The sequence below is a fragment of the Elephas maximus genome, chromosome 11 (assembly GCF_024166365.1).
Source record: "Elephas maximus indicus isolate mEleMax1 chromosome 11, mEleMax1 primary haplotype, whole genome shotgun sequence".
NCBI lineage: Eukaryota > Metazoa > Chordata > Mammalia > Proboscidea > Elephantidae > Elephas > Elephas maximus.
The window spans coordinates 93,130,046-93,154,192 of record NC_064829.1 but is presented as its reverse complement, the minus strand read 5'-3'; the positions used below and the strand labels follow the sequence as shown (position 1 = coordinate 93,154,192).

Here is a 24,147-nt window from a genome sequence, read left to right as displayed (position 1 = left end):
GCTTTTAACAGAGGAGATAGTTTTTTTGGGGTGGTGGGATTGGGAAGGTGGGTCTGCCTTCTTGCCTAACCCCTTTATCTCACTCCCTTGCCCTCCATCAGCCAGAGACCATGGCAGCCCTCTGACCCCCTCCCAGGCCGCAGCCACCTCATCCTCGCCGCCCCCTCCCCATCCCCGCCGGCCCCGGGGGCCCCCAGCTTCTGCCTGCGCTGTGAACCCCCCCAGCCGCAGGCACGGCCCCGCCCCCGCTGCCCCGGTGGTGGCCCACGGCCCCCCGGCTGCCTGTGGTCAAACTGGAGTCGCTGAAGCGCTGGAACGAAGAGCGGGGTCTCTGGTGCGAGAAGGGGGTGCAGGTTCTGCTGACGACGGTGGGCGCCTTCGCCGCCTTTGGCCTCATGACCATCGCTATCAGCACCGACTACTGGCTGTACACGCGCGCCTTCATCTGCAACACCACCAACCTCACAGCCAGCGACGATGGGCCCCCCCACCGCGGGCCTGGGGGCACCTCCGAGAAGAAGGACCCTGGCGGCCTCACACACTCAGGCCTCTGGAGGATCTGCTGCCTGGAAGGTAGGGTGGGTGGGGGGCGGCCTCTGCCTCCCCTCCCGCCATTTGAGCTCCTCTCCATCCACTCTTGCATGTCTCCCTGTTTCCTGGGTCCTCCTTTTGTGTCCCTTCTCCTCGGACATAGGGCCTCTTGAGCCTTCCCATTCAAACGCTGGATGCTTCTCCCTTTCTCTCCACTCCTCTGGCCATCCTGGCCCTCTTCCTGCATCCTCTGCCTCTGAGCCTCCCTGAGCATCCGGGGGCCTCCTCACCCATACCTTCTCTTCCCTTCATTCATCCCCCTTAATTCCCTCCTGGCCTGGTCTTGCTGCACTTGGGGCTCCCCCTCCCTCAGTGTAAGGAGACCTGGTAGTGCAGTGGTTAAACAGCTAACAGAAAGGTCAGTGGTTGAACCCACCAGCTGCTCTGCGGGAGAAATATGTGGCAGTCTGTTCTTGTCAGGGTTACACCTTTGGAAACCCTATAGGGCAGTTCTGCTCTATCCGGTAGGGTCTCTAGGAGTCGCCATCACTGGAAAGCAGTGGTTTCTGCCTCAGTGTACTGTGCTCATACCCCCTGCTTTTCCTCTTGTCCTTGGACCATTTATCTTTTATTATTATTGTTATTGTGTTCCATATTAAATGACAAAACATGTGCCATTTCTACAATTTTCACATGTACAGTTCAGGGACATTAATTACACCCATCATGTTTTTCAACCATCACTGTTCCCAAATTTTTCTATCATTCTCCACAGAATCTCAGTGTCCCCTAAACGTTGTGTCTTCCTTTATGGACCATTAATCCTGACCCTTTGGAGTCCCTGGGTGGTGCAAATGGTTAAACACTCTGCTACTAGCCCAAAGGTTGGCAGTTCAAACCCACTGAGGGATGCCTCGGAGGAAAGGCCTGGTGATCTATTTCCATAAGTTTGTTGTTATGTGCCATCAAATTAATTCTGCCTCATAGCAGCCCTGTATGACAGAGTAGAACTGTGCTGTAGGTTTTCCTACGCTGTAATCTTTATGGGAGCGGATCACCAGGTCTCTTCTGTAGGACTCCTGGGTGGGTTCGAGCCACTAAACTTCCAGTCAGCAGCCCAGTGCTTGACCATTGCACCACCAGGACTCCTTTCTGTAGGATTTCGGCCATTGAAAACCCTCTGGAGCACAGTTCTACTCTGCACATGTGGGATCACCACAAGTCAGAATCAACTTGATTGCAACTAACAGCACCTTGACCTATCTCTCTGAATCCCCCACCACTGTCTTCTTCATCCCTTGCTTCTTCTCTCTTCAGACATTCAGTTCTTCACACATACTCCAGTTCTCCAAATTCCTCTGCCTGTCTTGCCCCTATTTGCGGTCCCTTCTTCAAAAAAAAAAAAATTTTTTTTTCCTTTTTCTTCAACCCCTCCTTCCCTTTCACCTCTTTGCTGGTACTGTTGCTCCCATGAAACTCCTTGCCTTATCTTGACATCATTCATGAATCGGTCCTCTTTTCTCTCTTGCTGCTTTTCCACCCTTAAGTCTGCCTGTCTTGCTTTTCTTCCCATTAGGGTCTCTCGCCCATTGTGGTCCTTTTCCTCCTTTTCCTTTACATCCCTTGACCTATCAGTCCTACATTCAAGCATTTTTCTACTCCTGCCTCATTTGATGCCTCTTTCTTTCTTTCCTTCCGTCCTTTATTTCTGGCGAAAATGTGCACAGCAGGGTATACACCAACTCAACAATTTCTGCATGTACAATTCAGTAACACTGGTTACATTCTTCAAGTTGCATTTGTCAGTTCGATCCCATAGAAATAGGTCTTTAAAAGAGCATAATGCTCAGGTAATGCTTCAATTCCTTCTTTCTTTTTTTTTTTAATAATTAATTTTATTTTGTTATTGTTGTTGAGAATGTACACAGCAGAACATACACCAATTCAGCAGTTTCTACACGTACAACTCAGTGGCATTGATTACATTCTTCAAGTTGTGCAGCCATTCCTACGCTCCTTTTCTGAGTTGTTCCTCCCTCATTAAGATAAACTCACTGCCCCCTAAGTTTTCTATCTAATCTTTTGAGTTGCTGTTGTCAATTTGATCCCATATAGACAGATCTTGAAAGAGTACAAGGCAGACATTCTTTACTCGTTAAACGTAACTATTGTGTGGTTTTAAGAAGACTTCTGAGGGTATTTTTTGGTTTAAGGTTTAAAGATGATCTCAGGGCAACAGTTTCGGAGGTTCTTCCAGGCTCCAGGGCTCCAAGAAAACCTGGAGTCCGTGAGAATTTTAAATTCTGTTTTGTGTATTCCCCCTTTTGATTGGGATTCTTCTACAGAATCTTTGATCAAGATGTTCAGTAACATAAATGGGCACCATTCAGTTATTCTGGTTTCATGCAAAGGACACAGTTCATGGAGGCAATTAGATGCCTCATTTCTTGACTCTAAGACTTCTCTTCTCTCCTGACTTGCTCTCTCTTCGCATCTTCATTTTTGTTTTCTCTCTCTGTCTCTCATCCTGTCCAGCTAGATCCTTCTGCTTCTGGTCTCCTCCACTCCAACCCTCTTCCTCCACTGCTCCTTCTCTCCTGCACTCTCAGCTTTGCTGTTTCTTACATCTATGCCAAGCAGGAAGCATGGGTTCCAGTCCTACTGCGTGTCTGACTTATTGTGTGACTGCTGTCTTTTCACCTCCCTGAGCCTTACAGCCCTCATCTGCAACATGAGGGAGTGGGACTAGCCAATACCAAAGCTCCCCTTCTGGCTCCAAAACCAAACCCGTTGCCATGACATCAACTCCGACTCATAGCGACCCTGTAGGATAGAGTAGATCTGCCCCATAGGGTCTCCAAGGCTGTAATCTTTATGGAAGCAGACAGTTACATCTGTCTCCAGCAGAGCAGCTGGTGGGTCCGAACCACCGACCTTTCAGTTATCAGCTGAGCACTTAGCCACTGCACCACTAGGGCTCCTTCCTCTGGCACCAACAGATTGAAATTCCCTCACATCTCCTTTCAAAAGAAAGAAAAATTGTTGCCGTCAAGTCCATTCTGACGCATGGCGGCCCCATGTGTGTCAGAGTAGAACTGCTCCATAGAGTTTTCAAGGCTGGAATCTTTTGGAGCAGATTGCCACCTTTCTTCCAAGGCACCTCTGGGTGGGTTTGAACTGCTTATTTCAGCCCAAACTGCTTGCCCCACCCAGGGACCTTTACTCGGGTTCAATTCTCAGCCAATGCACCTCAAATACAGCCAGCACCCATCTGTCATTGAAGGTGTGTTGCTGTGGTGCCCAACAGGCTTAAGTGAGCTTCCAGACTAAGGCAGACTAGGAAGAAAGGTCTGGTAATCTACTTCTGGAAACCAGCCAGTGAAAACCCTATGAATCACTACGGTCTGATTCTGCTGTGCACGGGGTCCCACGAGTTTGGGGCCGACTCAACGGCAGCTAGTAACAACAAACAGCACAACAAGCCAGGAAGGTTATTATTTAATTCTATGATGTGGGTGCCACCCTCCTGTCAGGATGGAGGAAACTGAGGCTCATTGGGGCTAAGCCATCTGCTCAAGTTCGCCCAGCTATGAAAGGGGACAGAGCCAAGAGAACTCAGGTCTGCGCATCACAGAGGTTACAAACTGATGTGCATGTCTATCATGCAGAGTGGTTGAAACTGAAACCCAAATCTGAATCAGTTGGCAACATTTGAAAATAGGGAGGCTTCACATTGAAAATCCGATTTCCAGCTTCTTTTGAAAAAGCAGAAGACTGCCATCACGGGGCCTGCGTTCTGTGGTGGCTATGACTGGCTAGGTCTGAGTAGCGGCTGTTTCCTCAGATCTGGTGTGGGTCTCTCCATTTTGCCAGAGTCTCCACCACTCCCTATCCCCTCACATCCCACCCACTTTTCTCCTTATGTTACCTGCTTGTTCCTGTGGGCATGTGAGTTCATGTCCATTGATTGGTCTGATCAAGCACCAGGCACAGGTCCAAGTGTGGGGCTTGCGTCATGAAACCCCTAGGACAGTGTATGGCATTCATTCATTCATTCAACAACCAATATTTATTGCATTTCTACTATGTGCCAGGCACTGTTGTCAATTTAGGGGATAAAACTAAAAAATAACCCATTGCTGTCAAATCGATTCTGACTCATGATGACCCTACATGTCACAGAGTAGAACTGCTCCATAGGGTTTTCTTGGCTGTAACGTTTATAGCTGAAAGGTTGGCAGTTCGAACTTGCCCTGAGATGCCTTGGAAGATAGGCCTGGCAATCTGCTTCTGAAAGGTCATAACCTTGAAAACAGAGTGCAGCTCTACTCTGCACATGGGGGCTTGCCATGAGTCAGAATTACAGTACCAATTTTAACAACAATAACAATCCTTAAGAAGCAGATCGCCAGGCTTTTCTTCTTTAGCACTGCTGGGTAGGTTCGAACTACCAACCTTTAGGTTAGTAGTTGAGTGCAAACCACTTGTGCCACCCAGGGACATTATTATGGGGATATAGCAGTGGGGGAAAGAAAACAAACAAAAATATTTCTGTTCCTGTATACCTTACGTTCTAGGGGGAGAGATAGATAATAAAGGAGATAAATAATACATTTAGGGTGTTTGATAGAGCTAGGTGGTAAGGTGAAAAGGGGGCAGAGAAGGAGGTGGGAAATGTCAGGGGTATTTGTGTCAAATTGTAGATAAAGAGGCCCAGGAAACTTCACTGAGAAGGTGACGTTTAAGTGAAGGTCGGAACAGAGTGGGAGGTAGAGCCATGTGGATATCTGGGGGAAAGGACTTCAGATCATGGGAACAGCCAAGGCAAGAGCCCTGAGGTAGGAGTGCACCTGTGTGTTGGAGCACTGTTGGGGAACCAGTGTGTCTGGGGCACAGTGAGTGAGGGGAAGTGTAGCAGGAGGTGTACTCAGAGAGGTAACAGGGTCCCAACCTTGCAGGGTCTTATTATCCTTTGAATGTACATTGCTTTTCACTCTGAGATGGGAGCCACTGAAGGTTCTTGAGCCAAAGAAGTGACATGAGCTGACCTAAACGTTAACCTGATTGCTCCTGCTGCTGTGTGGCCAGATGCCTGAGGGGAAGGCAAGAGGGGAAGCTGGAGGTGGCTTGTCTAGGGAAGGAACAGAGGAGCTGGTGAGAATTAGCTTGAATTTAGAATATATTCTGAGACCGTGGGTAGGAATTGCTGACAGGTCAGTCGTGGGGCATGAGAGAGAAAGGAGCCAGGGGTGGCTCTAAGGCAGGGTTTGCACCCTCGACCCTGTTGACATTTTTGGGTGGATAATTCTATTTTGTTAGAGACTGCCCTGTGCCTTGTAGGATTATTAGCGGCATCCCTGGTCTCTACCCACTAGATGCCAGTAGCATCTCCCTTCCTCCTCCTCCAGTTGTGACAACTAAAAATACCTCCAGCCATGACTAAATAGCTCCTGGGGGGCAAAATTGCCCCTAGTTGAGAATCACTATTTATACAGCTTTGGCCTGAGCACCTGACAGTGGAGGAGCCATTCTTCAGATGAAACAGCAGATATTTAATTTAATTTAATTCGAGCTTACCTCACCTACTTGATTATAAGCAGGAATAGCATGAGCTCAGTTTTGGATATGTTAAACTTACAAACCGAAACCAGTCCAGTTGTCACGGAGTCAACTCCAATTCACGGCGACCCCAGAGTAGAACTGTGCTGCATAGGGTTTTCAGTGGCTGATTTATTGCAAGTAGCTTGCCAGGACTTTCTCCTGAGGCACTGTGGGTGTTTTTGAACCGCCAACCTTTTGGCTAGCAGTCAAGTGCTTAATCGTTTGTGCCACCCACAGATTGCCCTACAGATCAGTTCTACTCTGACACATATGGGCTTGCCATGAGTCGGAATCAACGTAATAGCAACTAACAATGATATTACCAAAAGGCTGGCCACTCAAACCCACCTAGAGACCCCTGGGAAGAAAGGCCTGGCAATTTCATTCCAAAAGATAACAGCCGCTGAAAACCCTATGGAGCAGTTCTACTCTGTAACAAATGGGGTTGACGTGAGCTGGACTTGACTTGATGGCAATTAGTTTGGTTCTGGTTAGTGGCCCAGTGCCTAACCATTTGCGCCACCCAGAGACTGTTAAATTTATGATGTTTGTTAAGTTATGCCTGATATCTGATGATGATGATATCTGAGGTATCATCTAGAACCGGAATCAGCAAACCTTCTCTGTAAAGGGCCTGCTGGTAAATATTTTAGGCTTTGTGGCCCCTACAGTCTCTGTCACAACTGCTCACCAAAGTGTCACAGACAATACATAAGTGAATGAGCATGACTATATTCCAATAAAACTTTATGAACAAAAGGTTCTGTAGGTTGCTGGCATAAATGGTTTGCACTTGACTACTAACCTAAGGGTTGGGAGTTTGAACCCACCCAGGAGCACCACAGAAGAAAGGCCTGGTGATCTGCTTCTGTAATGATTACAGCCAAGAAAACCCTACAAAGCACAGCTCTACCCTGTAGCACATGGGGCTGCCATGACTCAGAATCGGCTCAACAGCAACGGGTTTGGTCTTGGTTATGGACACCGAAACTGGAGTTTCATATAACATTCATGTGCCACAAAATAATTACTCAATGTTGATTTTTTTTTCTCAATCATTAAAAAAAAATGTAAAATCCATTCTTCTCTGGATTTGGCAGGCTGGATTTGGCCCATGGGGTCTAGTTGGAGATATATGAGTCTGGAGTTCAGCGGAGAGTCTGGGCTGGAGATATAAATTTGGGGGCTGATGGCGCACAAATGAATGAGGTCACCCAGAAGGTGAATAGAGACAGAAACAAACAAACAAAAAGGTGGTTTAAGGGCTGAGTCCAAGGCCCCTACTGTTGGCCATCATGTCTATTCCATCTCATAGAGATCCCATGTGACAGAGTGGAACTGCCCCATAGGATTTTTAAGGCTGTATTCTTTACCAGAGCAGATTGCCATTTCTTCCTCCTGAGGAGCAGCTGATGGGTTCAAACCATCGACCTTTTACTTAGCAGCTGAGCACTTAACCACTGTGCTGCCACCATTCTTTTGAGACTGTGGCAGGCCACTATTAAAAGGTCAGGTATGGTGCTCAACTACCATTACTGGACATTTGATCAAAGAGTCAATAGAAGAATCCTGATCAAAACGGGGAAAACGCGGAACTGAATTCCAAATTTTCATGGACTCCAGATTTCCTGGAGCCCTGGAGCCTGGATGAACCCCTGAAACTATTGTCCTGAGATCATCTTTAAAACTCAAAAAATATCTCTGAAGACTTCTTAAAAGTAAACAATAAAAATTAACTAGTAAAAAATGTCTGCCTTGAGCATTGTGCTCTTTTAAGATCTATCTATATGGGATCAAATTGACAATAGCAACTCAAAAGATTAGATAGGAACCTCAGGGGCACTGAGTTTATGTTAATGGAGGAGGAACAGCTCAGAAAAGGAGCGTAGGAATGGTTGCACAACTTGAAGAATGTAATCAATGTCACTGAATTGTACATGTAGGAACTGTTGAATTGGTGTATGTTTTTTTGCTGTGTATATTCTCAACAACAAAAAGGTCAAGGAGATGAGAAGCACCCAGGAAAGAGAGCTGAGAAAGGAGTGGTCACTGAGGTTTGAAAAACTAGGCAACTGTATGCCCTGGAGGCCAAAGAGGGTAAATGATTTAAGGGAGGGACAAGAGAAGGCCTACTTTATTGTTACTATAATTGTCATTCATGTGTCACTGGATACACATAACAACCTTGTGAAGCACATCCTATTATTACCCTATTTTCTAGAAAGAAGCCCTGATGGCCCAATGGTTAAAGCACTTGGCTGCTAACCGAAAGGCTGGTGGTTTGAACCCACCCAGTCCTCAACAATTCTCAAAGTGGGGTTCCCAGACCACCTGCAACAGCATCTCCTAAGAACTTGTTAGAAATGCAGATTCTAGGGCTCAATCCCAGACCTAAGGAACCCTGGTGACACAGTGGTTAAGTGCTTGGCTGCTAATCAAAAGATTGGTGGCTCAAACCCACCCAGTGGCTCTGCAGGAGAAAGATCTAGTGATCTGCTTCCATAAAGATTAAAAAAAAAAAAAAGATTACAGCCTAGAAAACTCTGCAGGGCAGTTCTGCTCTGTCACATGGGGTCGCTGTGAGTGAAAAATGACTCAAGGGCAATTAACAAAGCAACACACAACAACCTTCTAGAAGAGGAATCAGAGAGGCTCAGGGAAGTGAAGTACCTTGCCTAAGGTCACACAGTGAATATGCAGTCGGGCCTGCATTTGTGTCCAGGTCTGTTTTGTTTCCTAGGAGAACAAAGCTAAACCCATCAGTTGCTGTCAAGTCAATTCCCACTCCTGGTGACCCCATGTGTGTCAGAGTAGAATTGTGCACCACAAAAAAGAAAACCAAACAAAGCCATGCTGTTGAGTTGATTCTGACTCATAGACCTGTAGGACAGAGTAGAACTGCCCCATAGAGTTTCCAAGGAGTGCCTGGTGGATTCAAACTGCCGACCCTTCGGTTAGCAGCCCTAGCACTTAACCACTACACCACCAGGGCTTCCTATGCTCCATAAAAAAAAAAAAAGCTCCATAGAGTTTCCTTTTTTCATTGTGGCAAAAACATATATAACGAAACATTTGCCAACTCAGCAATTTTTACATGTGTAATTCAGTGACGCTGATTACATTCTTCATGTCGTGTAACCATCCTTGCTATTCTTTTCCAAATTATTCCACCACCATCAACAGAAGCTCAGGGCCCCCTAAGCAGTAACTCCCTTTTTCCCTCGCCCCTCACCCCTGATAGCCACCAATAAGCTCCGGTCTCTATACATTCACGTATTTCAGTATTTGTCCTTTTTCAACTGAGTTATTTCGATCAGCATAATGTTTTCTAGGTTTGTCCATGTTGGGGCATGCAGCCGAACTTCATTTCCCTTTATGGCTGAGTAATATTATTGTCCATTGTCTGCATATACCACATTTTGTTTATTCATTCATCTGTTGATGAACACTTAGGTTGTTTCCACTCTATAGGCTTTTCAGTGGCTGATTTTTCAGGAGGAAATGACCAGGCCTTCCTTCCAAAGCACTGCTGGGTGGATTTGAACTGCCAACCTTTAGGTTAGTAGTTGAGCACAAACCATTTGTGCTGCCCGGGTCACGGCCTTGAAAACCCTACAGAGCAGTACTATTCTGCACACATAGAGTTGCCATGAGTTGGAATCGACTCAAGAGCAAGTTTGGGTGTTTTGGTTTGTATAAAGCCCCTGGACGCTGCAATTAACGTGCTCGGCTGCTGACCAGAAGGTTGGCGGTTTGAGTCCATTCAGAGATGCCTTGGAAGAAATCCCTGACAATCTACTTTTGAAAAATCAGTTATTGAAAACCCTGTGGAGCACAGTTCTACTCTGACACACATGGGGTCACGAGTCAGTCGACTCCATGACAATTGGTTGTGGTTTATAGAAAGCCCCAGTGCCAAACACTTTGCATGCCTTATTATCTCATCGAATCCTCACAATCACACCAGGGGGAAAGTATTTGTCTTAGTTATCTAGTGCTGCTATAACAGAAAACCACAAGTGGATGGCTTTAACAAACAGAAGTTTATTTTCTCACAGTTTAGGAGGCTAGAAGCCTGAGTTCAGGCTGCCAGCTCTAGGGGAAGGCTTTCTCTCTCTGCTGGCTTTGGAAGAAGGCCTTGTCTCTTCAGCTTCTGTTTCCTGGTTCCTCGGAGCTCTCCATGTAATACGGCATCTAGTATCTTCCCTCATCTCTGCTTGCTCAGGATACTCCTTTTATGCCTTGTAAGAGATTGACTCAAGACACACCTTACACTGATCCTGCCTCATTAACGCAACAAAGACAACCCATTCCCAAATGGGATGATAACCACAGGCATGGAGGTTAGCATTTACAATACATTCTTTTGGGGGCACACATTTCAATCCATAGCAGTATTATTACCACTCTCATTGGTCAGAGCAGGAAACTGATGGCCAGAAAGGGGAAGTGACCCAGCCTGGGTCACTCAGTCTGGAAGGGGCAGAGCCAGGGCTAGAACTCACTTCTCCACAAGTTCTCACTCCAGCTCGAAGGCTCTCAACCCCGCCTACCTAGTTCTGGGCAAAGCAGACCCCAGGGGAGAGTCTGGGACATGTCACCATCATCCCTGCTTATTAGAAGCTTCCAGACCAATTGGGTCAGATGATATAGTGAGGCATATGGCATATGCAGAGAGTCTCTGGTAGCATAGTGGTTAAGCACTCACTCCGCACCTCACCAGAATTCTGCAGTTTAAACCCACCAGCTGCTTTGTGTGAGAAAGATGTGGCAGTCTGCTTCGGAAAAGATTTACAGCTTTGGAAACTATATGGGGCAGTTCTACTCTGTCATATAGGGCTTGCTAAGAGTCAGAATAGACTTGATGGCAATGTTTTTTTTGTTTTTTTTTAGGCATACTTATGAGTCCCTGGTTTGTGCAAACTGTTAATATGCCCAATTACTAGCCATAAGGTCAGCAGTTCAAACCCACCCAGAAGTGCCTCAGAAGGAAGGCCTGGCAATCTGCTTCCAAAAGGTCCCAGCCTTGAAAACCCTATGAAGCACAGTTCTACTTTGCACACATACGGTCACCATGAGTTGGAATTGACATAACAGCTGCTGGTAACAACATCAGCGGCATACCTTGCATTCTCTGCTTGACTGTTTCATGAAATTTCATTGACGTCTCACTGAAACCCTATAACGTCATGTTATCGTCCTCATTTTCCAAAGGAGGAAGCTGAGACTCAGGGAAGTTCAGGTCCCCAATGCCACACAGCTGGGAAGTAGTAACTTGGGATGTGAGCCTATAAAGCATCATTTCAGAACCCACGCTTGTAACCACCATAATCGCCAAGTCCTACTGCCTTAAATATAAAAACAGAACCAGTTGCTCCAGAGTGGGATCGGGCAAACTCTCCAACTCTCTGTGCCTCGGTTTCCTTGTCTGTAGGGATTCCATTACTGCCTACCCCCTAGTATTGAGTGAGCTAAGATCTGCCAAAGTATGTCCAAAGTATACTTTGGACATGTCAGGAGGGATCAGTCTCTGGAGAAGGACATTATGTTTGGTAAAGCACAGGGTCAGCGGAAAAAAGGAAGACCCTCAATGCGATGAATTGACACAGTGGCTGCAACAATGGGCTCAAGCATAACAATGATTGTAAGGATGGCGCAGGACCGGGCAGTGTTTCGTTCTGTTGTACATAGGGTTGCTATGAGTTGGAACAGACTCGATGACACCTAACAACAACGAAGATCTGCCAAATGCTTACAGTAGTGCCTGGTATGTGGTTAGCCCTCAGCCCATAATGGTTATCATTATTACTGTCACCACAAATCTGTTGAGAGATTCTACATGCCATGTGCTTTACTTGCTCAATCTCATTTAATTAACATTGACCCTTTGAGAGGGTTATTATGATCTCATTCACAAAGGAGGGAAGAGAGCCTACAATCTTGCTAAACATACCATATTGAGTGTGCTGATGGGTGAGAGTTTGCCCTTGGGAGTTATATATTCATTCATTTGCTCATTTCTTCATTCATTCTTTCTTTCTTTAAAAATAGTTCTAAGCCCCTACTATGTGCCAGGTAAGGAGCCCTAGTGGCATAGTGGTTAAGTGCTTGGGTGTTAACTGAAAAGTCAGTTGTTCAAACCCACCAGCTGCTTCATGGGAAAAAGATGTGGCAGTCTGCTTCCGTAAAGATTTACAGCCTTGGAAACCCTATGGGGCAATTCTACCCTGTCCTATAGGGTCATTATGAGTCAAAATGGACTCGACAGCAACTGGTTTATGTGCTAGGTAGGCAGGAGTCCCTGAGTGGCACACACAGTTAAGTGCTCGGCTACTAACCAAGAAGTTGGTGGCTCAAATCCATCCAGAGGACCCTTGGAAGAAAGGGCTGGTCATCTACTTCCAAAAGGTCACAGCCATTGAAACATATTGACTGATGATCACCTGAGCACTTAATTGCATTCCATGCAAAATGCTAAATCTTTTTACCTGGATCTGATCCTCACAACCACCCTGTGAGGTAGGTCCTATTATTCCCTTGTCATAGATGAGGGGGGTCTCCTGGTGGTGCAAACAGTTAACACGCTTGGCTGCTAACTGAAAGGTCGGAGGTTCGAGTCTACCCCAGTGGTGCCTCAGAAGAAAAGTCTGGCAATCTACTTCCAGAAAGTCAGTCATTAAAAACCCTATGGACCAAAAGGTCAACAATTATTCAAAAGCAAAGATGAGAAGATAAAAGGATCAGGGAAACTAGAGCACTGGAAATGGAACAACTAGTATGCAATTAAAGAGAACATTGACTTATTGTGAAAAATGTAAGTAATGTCACTGAATAATTTGTATGCTGTTGTTGTTGTTAGGTGCGGTCGAGTCAGTCCTGCCTCATAGCGACCCTATGTACGACAGAATGAAATGCCGTCCGGTCCTGCACCATCCTCACAATTGTTGTTGTGCTCAAGCCCATTGTTGCAGCCACTGTGTCAATTCACTGCATTGAGGGTCTTCCTCTTTTTCACTGACCCTCTACTTTACCAGGCATGATGTCCTTCTCCAGGGACTGGTTCCTCCCAGTAACATGTCCAAAGTATGTGAGACGAAGTCTCGCCATCCTTGCTCCTAAAGAGCATTCTGGTTATACTTCTTCCAAGACATACTTGTTCGTTCTTTTGACAGTTCATGGTATATTCAATATTCTTCACTAGTACCACAATTCAAACGCATCAATTTTCTTTGGTCTTCCTTATTCATTGTCCAACTTTCACATGCATGTGAGGTGAATGAAAACACCACGGCTTGGGTCAGGCACACCTGAGTCTTCAAGGTGATATCTTTGCTTTTTAACAATTTAAAGAAGTCTTTTGCAACAAATTTGCCCAATATTGTTAGTGGATGCGTTGTTTGATTTGACTGCTGCTTCCATGGGTGTTGACTGTGGATCCAAGCAAACTGAAATCCTTGGCAACTTCAATCTTTTCTCCGTTTATCATGATGTTGTTTATTGATCCAGTTGTGAGGATTTTTGTTTTCTTTATGTTGAGGTGCAATCCATACTGAAGGCTGTAGTTTTTGATCTTCATCAGTAAATGCTTCAAGTCCTCTTCACTTTCAGCAAAAAAGGTGTGTCATCTGCGTAACACAGATTGTTAATGAGTCTTCCTCCAATCCTGATGCCGCATTCTTCTTCATATAGTCTGGTTTCTTGGATTATTTGCTCAGCATACAGATTGAATAAGTATGGTGAAAGGATACAACCCTGATGCACACCTTTCCTACCTGTAAACCACGCAGTATCCCCTTGTTCTGCTGGAACAACTGCCTCTTGGTCTATGTACAGGTTCCTCATGAGCACAATTAAGTGTTCTGGAATTCCCATTCTTTGTAATGTTATCCATAGTTCGTTATGATCCACACAGCCTAATGCCTTTGCATAGTCAATAAAACACAGGTAAACATCCTTCTGGTATTCTCTGCTTTCAGCCAGGATCCATCTGACATCAGCAATGGTACCCCTGGTTCCACGTCCTCTTCTGAATTTGGCCTGAATTTCTGGCAGTTCCCTGTTGATATACTGCTGCAGCTGCTTTTGAAGGATCTTCAGCAAAATTTTACTTGTTTGTGATATTAATGTTATCGTTTGATAATTTCCACATTTGGTTGGATCACCTTTCTTTGGAATAGGCACAAATATGGATCTCTCCCAGTCGGTTGGTCAGGTAGCTGTCTTCCACGTTTCTTGGCATAGATGACTGAGCACTTCCAGTGCTGCATCTGTACAATTTTGTCTAGAAATTGTCAAATGAGAACCTAATTTGCTGTGTAAACTTTCACCACAAACACAATAAAGTAGTATTAAAAAAAGAAAAAAGAAGCCCTGTGGAGCACAGTTCTATTCTGAAGCACATGGGGTCACCATGAATCCGAGTTGTTGACTTGATGGCAACTGTTTATAGATGACGGAACTGAAGCAGTTTGGCCTAAATCATGCCCAAACGGTCAGAGAATAACTTAGCAGTGGAGTTGACTTCATCCTCAGGCAGTGTGACGCCAGTAGCCAAGTGTTTGGCCACAGAAGGACAACAACAACAGTATCTGTTGCTTGTGACTCTTGCGAACATCGGATGAGTTAGTCCACCTGGGAAGCGCTTCACAAATGTTAGTTCTCACTGGTATCAAAAAAAACCAGACCAGCTGCTGTGGGGTCAGCTTCAATTCACGGCAAACAATTCAATTCAACTCACGTGTGTCAGAGTAGAACTGTGCTCCACAGGGTTTTCAACGGCTAATTTTTTGCAAATAGATCACCAAGCTTTTCTTCCAAGGTAACTCTGGGTGGACCCAACCCTCCAACCTTTCGGTTAGCAGCCAAGCCCATTAATCTTTTGCACCACCCGGGGACTCCATTTATTGGTATTACTCTCAGCCTTATATTCCTCCTTCCCGTTTTTTTCCCCCTTTATCCCAATTCCTTTCTCTCCTTTCCTTTGCCCTGTTATCATCTGCCTTGAATCTCCAGTTCTGCTATCCTTGTATTCATTCATAATTTACTTCTTTCTTTTCATTCATTCATTCATTCAAAGCCCATTTCTTGAGGCCTCCTGTTTGCCAGGCACAGTGTCAAGTGAAGCAAGGGACACACAGAGGGATCCCGGCCCTCTGCCCTCCCCTCCAGGAACTCCCGGCTCAGTGAGGACGAAGAAGATCCCAAAACGACCCAATGCATGTCAGAAAGGGGCTAGCACAGGGAGCTGTTGAACCCGGGAGGAGGAAACAGAGCCAACCTTGGTGGGAAGAGTGTGTGTGTGTGTGTGTGGTCAGAGAAAGCTTCCTAAAAGAGGTACCCCTGAACTGTACACTGAAGGTAAGTGTTCCATCAGTGAAGAGTGAGAATGGAGTGGTCCACAGGAAGAGCAAGGGCCTGGAGGTTGGAGAGACACACAGAAACTATACCCAAAGATGAGAAGAAAGGTTCCCAAAGGCTGTGAGGAGGTGAATCTGAGTGGCAGAAGAAGGGGACTATGGGATGGAAGAAGGGAGTGAGATTGCATGACCCCTAGAGGAATACTCCACCCATCAAGTGCCTCTTTTAACTTCAACCACTCCATCTCTCTCCGGAGGGTTCCAGGCACAGGATTAGGATTCCCCTGGATGGTGCACACGGTTAAGTGCTTGACTAAGAGCTGAAAGGTCGGCAGTTCAAATCTACCAGCCTTTCCACAGGAGAAAAGATGTGGCAGTCTGGTTCCGTAAAGATTTACAGGCTTGGAAACCTGTGGGGCAGCCCTGCTGTGTCCTCTGGGTTGCTATCAGCTGGAATTGACTCTGTGGTAATAGATTTGGTTTGGGGTTATACACAGGTTAAGATTGCCCTGGGTGGTGTGAACGGTTAAGTGCTTGACTACTAGCCAGAAGGTTGGCAGTTCAGACCCACCCGGAGGCCCCTGAGAAGAAAGGCCTGGCGATCTGCTTCCAAATGTCACAGCTTTGAAAACCCTGTGGAGCAGTTCTACTCTGACACATGGGGGTGCTATGAGTCAGAATCGACTCCATGGCAACTGACAACAACAACATGCATGGGATCAGTAGTCCCTGGGTGGCCATGAGTCAAAATCGGCTCAAAGACAATGGGTTTTTTGGGTTGTACAAATGGGTAATGCCTTTGGCCACTAACCAAAGGTTGATGACTGAAACCCACCCAGAGGCCTCTTGGAAGTAAGGCCTGGCAATCTGCTTTGGAAAAGTCACAGCCTTAAAAACCCTACGGAGCAGTTCTATTCTGACACATATGGGGGAGCTATGAGTCGGAATTGACTCCATGGCAACTAGTTTGGTTTATGCATGGGATTGAAGAGACTATAACTCCCGTAATTCACTGGGGCTGCTCTCCTCACAACTGGCTTTGAAACTTCATAGGGTCTCACGGGAAATGTCTTCATTGCCCTCTACCTCTTTGTTTTGCCACGCGTTTTCAGATTTGTCGGCAAGTTTAGAGGTGAAGAGTACCTTGAAATTATCGAAACCAACAACCTCATTCTTAGAGCAGGGGAAACAGAGGCCCAGAGAGGTTGAATTACACAGGATGAAGGTCCTTGTGGCCTTCTAATGAGTATCCAAAGGTGTTAGTTCCTCGTTTTTTCTTTTTTATTAAACAGTAGGGGAAACCGAGACCAAAACCCAAATCCAAACGCTTGCCTTCAAGTTGATTCCAACTTACCTGACCTCGAGTGTTTCAGTACAATTGTGTTCCACAGGGTTTTCAATGGCTGTGATCTTTCAGAAGTAGAATAGATTCTCAGGCCTTTCTTCCGAGGCGCCTCTGGGTGGATTTGAACCTCTAATTTTCCTATTAATAGCTCAGCACTTAACCAATTCCACCAACCCGGGGCTAAACTGAGACCAGAGAAGTTGAGGGTTTGCCCCAAATCCTGGGACTGGATTAGGAGCCAGGACCTCCTGTCTCCCATTCAGCCTAGAGGGAGATGGGGTTTGGGGAAGTGGAGGGTTTTTTCTCAAGACGGGGGGCTGTCCCACCCCCCGACTCTGAAACCCCCACCATCACCCCCGCCCCTCCAGGGTTGAAAAGAGGCGTCTGCGTGAAGATCAACCACTTCCCGGAGGACACAGACTACGATCATGACAGCGCGGAGTATCTGCTCCGTACGTGGGGGTACTGGGCGTACAGGGGGCCTGCGAGTCCTGGAGAAGAGTTAGGGGCCGGAGAGGAGGCTGGCACTCGCATAGACACAGGGAGTTTAGCATCGCAGCCAATTCAAGTTCAGACACTGAGATCTCTGCGTCCCGATTGGCTCAGCAGTTCCTCTCCTGCCCCTTCCTCTCGCCTTGGGGCGGGCTGAGGGGGATCCTAGGTGCTGATTGGCCACCCGCTCCCTTTGGCGCGCGCAATAACTCTGAGCTATGATTGGTTGCGGATTCGGGGATTGCAATCTGTGGCGGGGACTGGCCACTCGCTGGAGCTGGCTGGGGAAGCCTGCGCTGCGATTGGTAGCTGCCGGGGGAACGTGGTAAATCCTGAATTGTGATTGGCTGCGGCTTTAGCCAAAGATTCAGAAATGGCAAAATCTGGTTGCCTGGGGTTTGGGGGGTGAGTGGAAAGGACTGCAGAGAAGGAGAAGGAGAAGGAGGGAGTCCGAGGGAGAAAGAGATTGAAAGAGAGAGGAATATATGTGTGTATGTATCTATCTGGCTATATGTACATAGAGACAGCGAGATAACTAGAAAAAGCCAGGCAGAAAAGGAAGAAGCGAAAGAGAGAGAGAAAGAAAGACAGAGGGATAAAGAGAGGAAAGTTATAGAGAGAGGAGAGAGAGAAAGAAGAGGAGCGAGAACAGACACAAATAACTACAAAAAGCCAGGCAGAAAAGGGAGAGGGAGAGAGAAGAAGACGGAGGAATCAAGCGATGGAAAGACAGAGAGAGGGGGAAATTTTTGCATGTTTATGAAGAGAGAGAAGAGCCAGACAAAAGGGGGACGACAGAAAGATTGAGAGTGAGAGATTTGATAGAAAGAGGGACTTGAAGGGAAAGAGATGGGCAGACGAGAGGGAGAGAGGAAGGAGGAGAGGGCAGGCAAGAAAGAAAAAGAGAAAGGGGAGGGTCATCTAGAGAAAGGAGAAGTTCATAGAGAAAATAGAGAGCAAGAGTGATTTGGAGAAATAAAGAAGGAGGAAAAATTCCTAGGAGCCAGAAAATGGACCGAGAAAAGGACAGAAACAGGGAGACAGAATCAGACTGAGCAATAGGAAATTTTTTTTTCCTAAAAAGGAACGAAAAGGTGGGGGGGGGGGGGGAGGAGAGGACAGACAAAAACTAGAACCGAACCAGAGAGGGAGAATGAGAGAAGCAGCTAGAAAGGAGGACGATAAAGCGCAGGAGGCGCAGCGCGCTCGAGCGCATTGGCACCCTCTCTCCCTTCTCCCCGCAGGCGTCGTCCGGGCCTCTAGCATCTTTCCCATCCTCAGTGCCATCCTCCTGCTGCTCGGGGGAGTGTGTGTGGCTGCTTCCCGGGTCTACAAATCCAAGAGGAACATCATTCTGGGCGCAGGGATCCTGTTCGTGGCAGCAGGTGAGAGGCAGAGGGAGGGGGCTGCGGGTCGGGATGGCCCATTTGCGCGCGAGCGCGCGTTTGTGTGTGTGCGCGCGCGTATATGCAAAGCGACTCTGCCCCGGGTGCCTCCTGGGGCCTGGAGCCTTCCTAGCTTCTTCCCAAGCTCCATCGCCACCCGCTGGGCAAGGTAGGTGTAGCCTTGGCGCCGTTTTCCGGAGGAGTAAACGAAGCACCCACAAACTCCTGGCCCGTCATCAGGGGCGCCGGGCGATTAGGTTCCAAAGCAGGGCAGGAGCTTGGGAGAGGGGGTGGGGCCTTGGGACAGAATTGGGGTCTTGAAGCTAGAAGCGCAGGGCGGGGCATCGGGGGGCGGGGTCAGGAAAGGGAGAAAGTCCTTTACACGCCCAAGGGAAGCCTGCCTTACTTAGGGAGCGCGACTTTATAGATCCTGGGGGATCCAAGGAGTGGCTGGCCCTAGGGGCTCGTCCTGGGAAAAAAAGGGCTGGATCAGGGAGACTGGGTGGGCCTGGGTTTGATGCCTATTTGGGAAGGGGCAGCTAGAAAAGAAGGGGCAAGACCTGGCAAGTTGGAAGCCACTAAGGGCGTAAACAGGCAACCTGGCTGACTCAAGAGACTGAACCGAAGCCAGAAGGCAGGGCTTGACCCTGTCAAGGTTAGGGTCCAGACCAGCGAGGACTGGCAGACTCAAAAAAAGGAGCCCTGGTAGTGCAGTGGCTAAAGCGCTCGGTTTCTAACCGAAAGGTCAGCGATTCGAACCCACCAGCTGCTCTGGAGGAGAAAGATGTGGCAGTCTGCTTCTGTGAAAGGTTACAGCCTTGGAAACCCTATGGGAAAGTTCCACTCTGTCCTGTACAGCTGCTATGAGTCGGAATCCACTGAGGGCAACAGGTTTGGGAAACTCCAGGGCACAGAGCCTTTTTGAAGGGGCGGAATCCAGAGGAGAAGGAGTAGAATTTGGGGAGATGGGCCTGGGGATGTCTCTTGGAAGATCTGAAAGGTGGGACTAGCCAGACCCAGGGCAGGTGGGGGGGGGCGCGGAGAGCCTAATGTAGACCTGCAGCGATTGGGGGTTTGGCAAACTGGAGGTAGGGCATAGACCAGAAGGAAGCAGGATTGGCGGGATATGCAAAAATAAGAGCGAATTTTAGACCACCAGAGGGAGGGCCTAGGATAGATACCCAGGCTGTGATTATATCATGAAAGGAAGGTTTAGATCAGCAAGAGGCAGAGCCTGGACAGACAGACAGGGATTACGTCCTTAACAGAGTTTAAACGAGCAGAGGGTGTGGCCTGGAGAAAAATCGCGATGATACTATTAAGGGTGGAGTTGAATCAGGCAGGGAGGAACCTGGAGGCCCGGGCGAGGATCTTTCATCCAAGGCAGGATTTAGACCTTCTGAGGCGGGGCTTGAGCCAGCCAGGGCCTAACCCATCCTAAGTAGGGCCTGGCCCAGATGGGGCGGGTCCTGGAGACCCAGCCCAGGATCCTTCATTGAAGGCCAAGTTTACACCATGTGGGGCAGGGCCTGGACCACCTGGGGTGGGTCGGAGGAGACCTGAGCCAGGATCGTTCTTTGAAGGCAGAATTTACACCAGCAGGGACCAGGCCTGTACCTTCAAGGGCAGGGCCTGTTCCAGCTGAGATGAGTCCTGAGTAAGCTGGGGGCGGGGCCTGGACCAGATGGAGAGGAGTTTAGACCAGCCCCGGAAGGTGTCTGAACCCCAAAGGAGCAAGACCTAGACTATCTGGGGGTGGGACTTGGACCAGCTGCAGTGGACTTTAGACAGGCTGGTCATTCCCTAGACCATTTGGGGGAAGTGCTAGACCGCCTGGGGGGAGGTTTGGAGACCCAAGCCAGGATTGTTCATCAAACGCAGAGTTTATATCTTTTGGGGCGAGTCCTGGACCAGATGGGGAGGAGTTCAGGCCAGCTGGGCAGGGCTTGGACCACCCAGGGCTTGGACCATCCAGGGCAGGTCTGGATATGAGGTGGGTCCTAGACCATCTGGGGGGCCTGGACCAGCTGGGGAGGAGTTTAGACCACCTAGGGTGGAGTTTACACCACATGGGGCAGGGCCTGGGCCGACCGGGGCAGAGTTTAGACTGTTTTGGACCTGGCTAGGCCACCTCGGACGGCACCTGGACCTTCTGGGCGGGCGGGCAATGCGGGCCCCCGGGGGCAGGGTGGGGGCGGGGCCGGGGCCGGGGCCGGGGGTGGCCTCGAGGCTCCCTTCTGCCCGTCCCCGCCCAGGCCTGAGCAACATCATCGGCGTGATCGTGTACATCTCGGCGAACGCGGGCGAACCAGGCCCGAAGCGGGACGAGGAGAAGAAGAATCACTACTCGTATGGCTGGTCCTTCTATTTCGGCGGGCTGTCATTCATCCTGGCCGAGGTGATCGGAGTGCTGGCAGTCAACATCTACATCGAGCGCAGCCGTGAGGCGCACTGCCAGTCTCGCTCGGACCTGCTCAAGGCCGGCGGGGGCGCGGGCGGCAGTGGCGGGAGCGGCCCCTCGGCCATCCTCCGTCTGCCCAGTTACCGCTTCCGCTACCGCCGCCGCTCCCGCTCTAGCTCCCGCTCCAGCGAGCCGTCGCCGTCGCGGGACGTGTCTCCCGGCGGCCCCGGGGGCCCGGGCTTCGCCTCCACGGACATCTCCATGTACACGCTCAGCCGCGACCCTTCCAAGGGCAGCGTCGCCGCAGGGCTGGCGGGCGCCGGCGCCGGCGGCGGGGGCGCAGGAGCGTACGGCGGGGCGCCAGGGGGCGCCGGAGGCGCGGCGGGGGGCGCGGGCGGCGAGAGGGACCGCGGGGGCGCGGCAGGCTTCCTCACGCTGCACAACGCCTTCCCCAAGGAGGCGGCAGGCGGCGTCACGGTCACGGTCACAGGGCCGCCCGCTGCGCCCGCGCCGCCCGCGCCCCCAGCCGCGCCCGCCCCTGGGACCCTGGCCAAGGAGGCCGCCGCCTCCAACACCAATACGCTCAACAGGAAAACCACGCCGGTGTAGGGGCTCGCGCGCAGGGAGACGAGGGGGCGCGTGTCCGGGGCGCGTGCGCGGGCGCGCGCGCAACAGGGCTGTCGGGGGCGCCCCCCTTGAGCGCGCTGGAGACTGCTGGGCCTTCACCCCCACCCCGCCCCCCTCTCCCCGGGTCACCCCCCAACCTGCCCTCCGAAGCAGGGATCCCGAGGGTTGGGGCAGGGAAGGGGCCGTGGGGAAGGAGCGTCGTGTTTTATTTTTTTGTGGGATTTGGGGGGAGGGGGGAGGGCCGTGGTGTTTTTTGCAGTTTTGAGATGTTTTCTTTTTCATGTTTTGCTGTGTGCATGTGGGGGCGGGGCGGGGGGGTGGAGGGAGGGACTCCCAGCCCAGCCCAACTCCTGGCGAGGGGTCTATCACGCTCCAGTATATAGTTATACCTGTAAACTATATACATATGTATATATACATACACATATGTGTGTATATATATAGTTATATATATGAGCTCTGTATAAAGAGAACGGAGACGGAAAGGCAAAGAAATTAGGAGAGGTGCGGTGGCACGCTTGGAAACTCATGCATTCGTTTACCTTTATTCATTCATTCATGACTCTACAAGAGTTTGTTGAGCACCTGCTAGGTACTGAGGAAGGCAAGGAGAGGGGACATAAAAGAAATGCAGGCACAGAAGGGGACTCATTCATTCATTGTTGTTAGGTGCAGTGGAGTGGGCTCTGACTCATGATCACCTTACATATAACAGAAGGGACGTTGGCCAGCCCTGCACCATCCTCACAAGCATTGCCATTGTTGCAGCCACTGTGTCAGTCCATCCTGTTGAGGGCCTTCCTCATTTTCACAGACCCTCTACTTTACCAACCATGATGCCTTTCTCTCTGATTGTTCCTTCCTGATGACGTATCCAAAGTAAGTGAGAAGTCTTGAGAAGTCTCACTATCCTCACGTCCAAGGAGAATTCTGGCTGCACTTCCTCCAAGACAGATTTATCCGTTCTCCTGGCAGTCCATGGTATATTCAATATTCTTCGCCAACACCATATTTATTCATTCATTACTGGTGATTTGTTGAGCACTTAAGTGGGAGGTCTAGTGCTGAGCGCTGAGCATACAGAAGGGAGGCAAACAGACAGGGTTCTCACTGTTCTCGTAGAGCTTACATCTTGTGCATGAGACAGACACTAGTCAAATATTCACATACATAAACAGTAAGTTACAGTTAATATAGGAACCCTGGTGGAGCACTGGTTAATCTCTCAACTGCTAGGCAAAAGGTGAGGTCGGTGGTTCAAACCCACCCAGCGGCTCTGTGAGAGAAAAGACCTGGCAGCTTGCCCCCATTAATATTACAGCCAAGAAAACCCTGTGAGGCAGTTCTACTCTGTCACATGGGTCGATATGTGTCGGCATTAACTCAACAGTGCCCACCGACACCAATAACAGTTAGCAGGTGGGAGAAATCTAGGATGATACAAAATGCTCAATCAGGGGGGCTTAACCCAGTTTCAGGAGTCCTGGTGATGCAGTAGTTAAGCGCTCAGCTGCCAACTGAAAGGTTGGCAGTCTGAACCCACTAGCTGAACCCACCAGCTGCTCCCAGAGAGAAAGATGTGGCAGTCTGCTTCCATAAAGTTTACAGCGTTGGCCTGACAGGGAACACGACAGAGAACCCCTGAGGGAGCAGGAGAGCAGTGGGATGCAGTCCCCAAATTCTTGTAAAAAGACCAGACTTAATGGTCTGACTGAGACTAGAAGGACCCCGGAGGTCATGGTCCCCAGACCTTCTTTTAGCCCAAGACAGGAACCATTCCCAAAGCCAACTCTTGAGACAGGGATTGGACTGGACTATGAGATAGAAAATGATACTGGTGAGGAGTGAGCTTCTTGGATCAAGAGACTATGTGGGCAGCTTCTGTCTGGGAAGGAGATGAGAAGGCAGAAGGGGTCAGAAGCTGGCCGAATGGACACGAAAATAGTAGAAAGAAGGAGTATGCTGTCTCATTAGGGGGAGAGCAACTAGGAGTATATAGCAAGGTGTATATAAATTTTTGTATGAGAGACTGACTTGATTTGTAAACTTTCACTTAAAGCACAATAAAATTAAAAAAAAAAAAAAAGATTACAGCCTTGGAACCCTGTGGGGCAGTTCTGCTCTGTCCTATAGGGTTGCTATGGGTCGGAATTGATTCAACAGCAGTTGGTTTGGTTGGTTTTTTTAACCCAATTTCAGAGGAAGAAATATTTTAGTTAACACTGGAAAGGATGACAAAGAGCCAATCAGGTAAACTGGGGGGGCAGGGAGGGGAAGAAGAGGAAGTGCTCCAAACAGAAAAGCGTATGTGAAGGTCCTGAGGTAGGAAGGCACTTCCAGAGAAGGCTGAGGTATAGTGAGCAAGGCGGGGGTGGAGCAAGATGAAGCATGGCCAGGTTGTACAGGGGG

At 48.8% G+C, this 24,147-nt stretch overlaps 1 protein-coding gene across 1 annotated transcript; it reads left to right on the top strand.

The window, feature by feature from the left end:
* The first annotated feature begins 250 nt into the window (after nucleotides 1-250).
* On the top strand, nucleotides 251-21,843 carry CACNG8 (calcium voltage-gated channel auxiliary subunit gamma 8). The gene is made up of 4 exons (XM_049901015.1): nucleotides 251-573; nucleotides 17,202-17,285; nucleotides 18,570-18,710; nucleotides 20,966-21,843. The coding sequence occupies exons 1-4, from the start codon at nucleotides 396-398 to the stop codon at nucleotides 21,718-21,720; spliced, it is 1,158 nt and encodes a 385-aa protein (XP_049756972.1). The 5' UTR covers nucleotides 251-395; the 3' UTR covers nucleotides 21,721-21,843.
* Nucleotides 21,844-24,147: the final 2,304 nt, after the last annotated feature.

Coding starts and splice junctions, on each gene's coding strand:
- CACNG8 (XM_049901015.1), top strand. CDS start 396: ATGACCATCGCTATCAGCACCGACTACTGGCTGTACACGCGCGCCTTC. Junction 574..17,201: donor GAGGATCTGCTGCCTGGAAG/GTAGGGTGGGTG, acceptor CCGCCCCTCCAG/GGTTGAAAAGAGGCGTCTGC. Junction 18,711..20,965: donor GATCCTGTTCGTGGCAGCAG/GTGAGAGGCAGA, acceptor GTCCCCGCCCAG/GCCTGAGCAACATCATCGGC.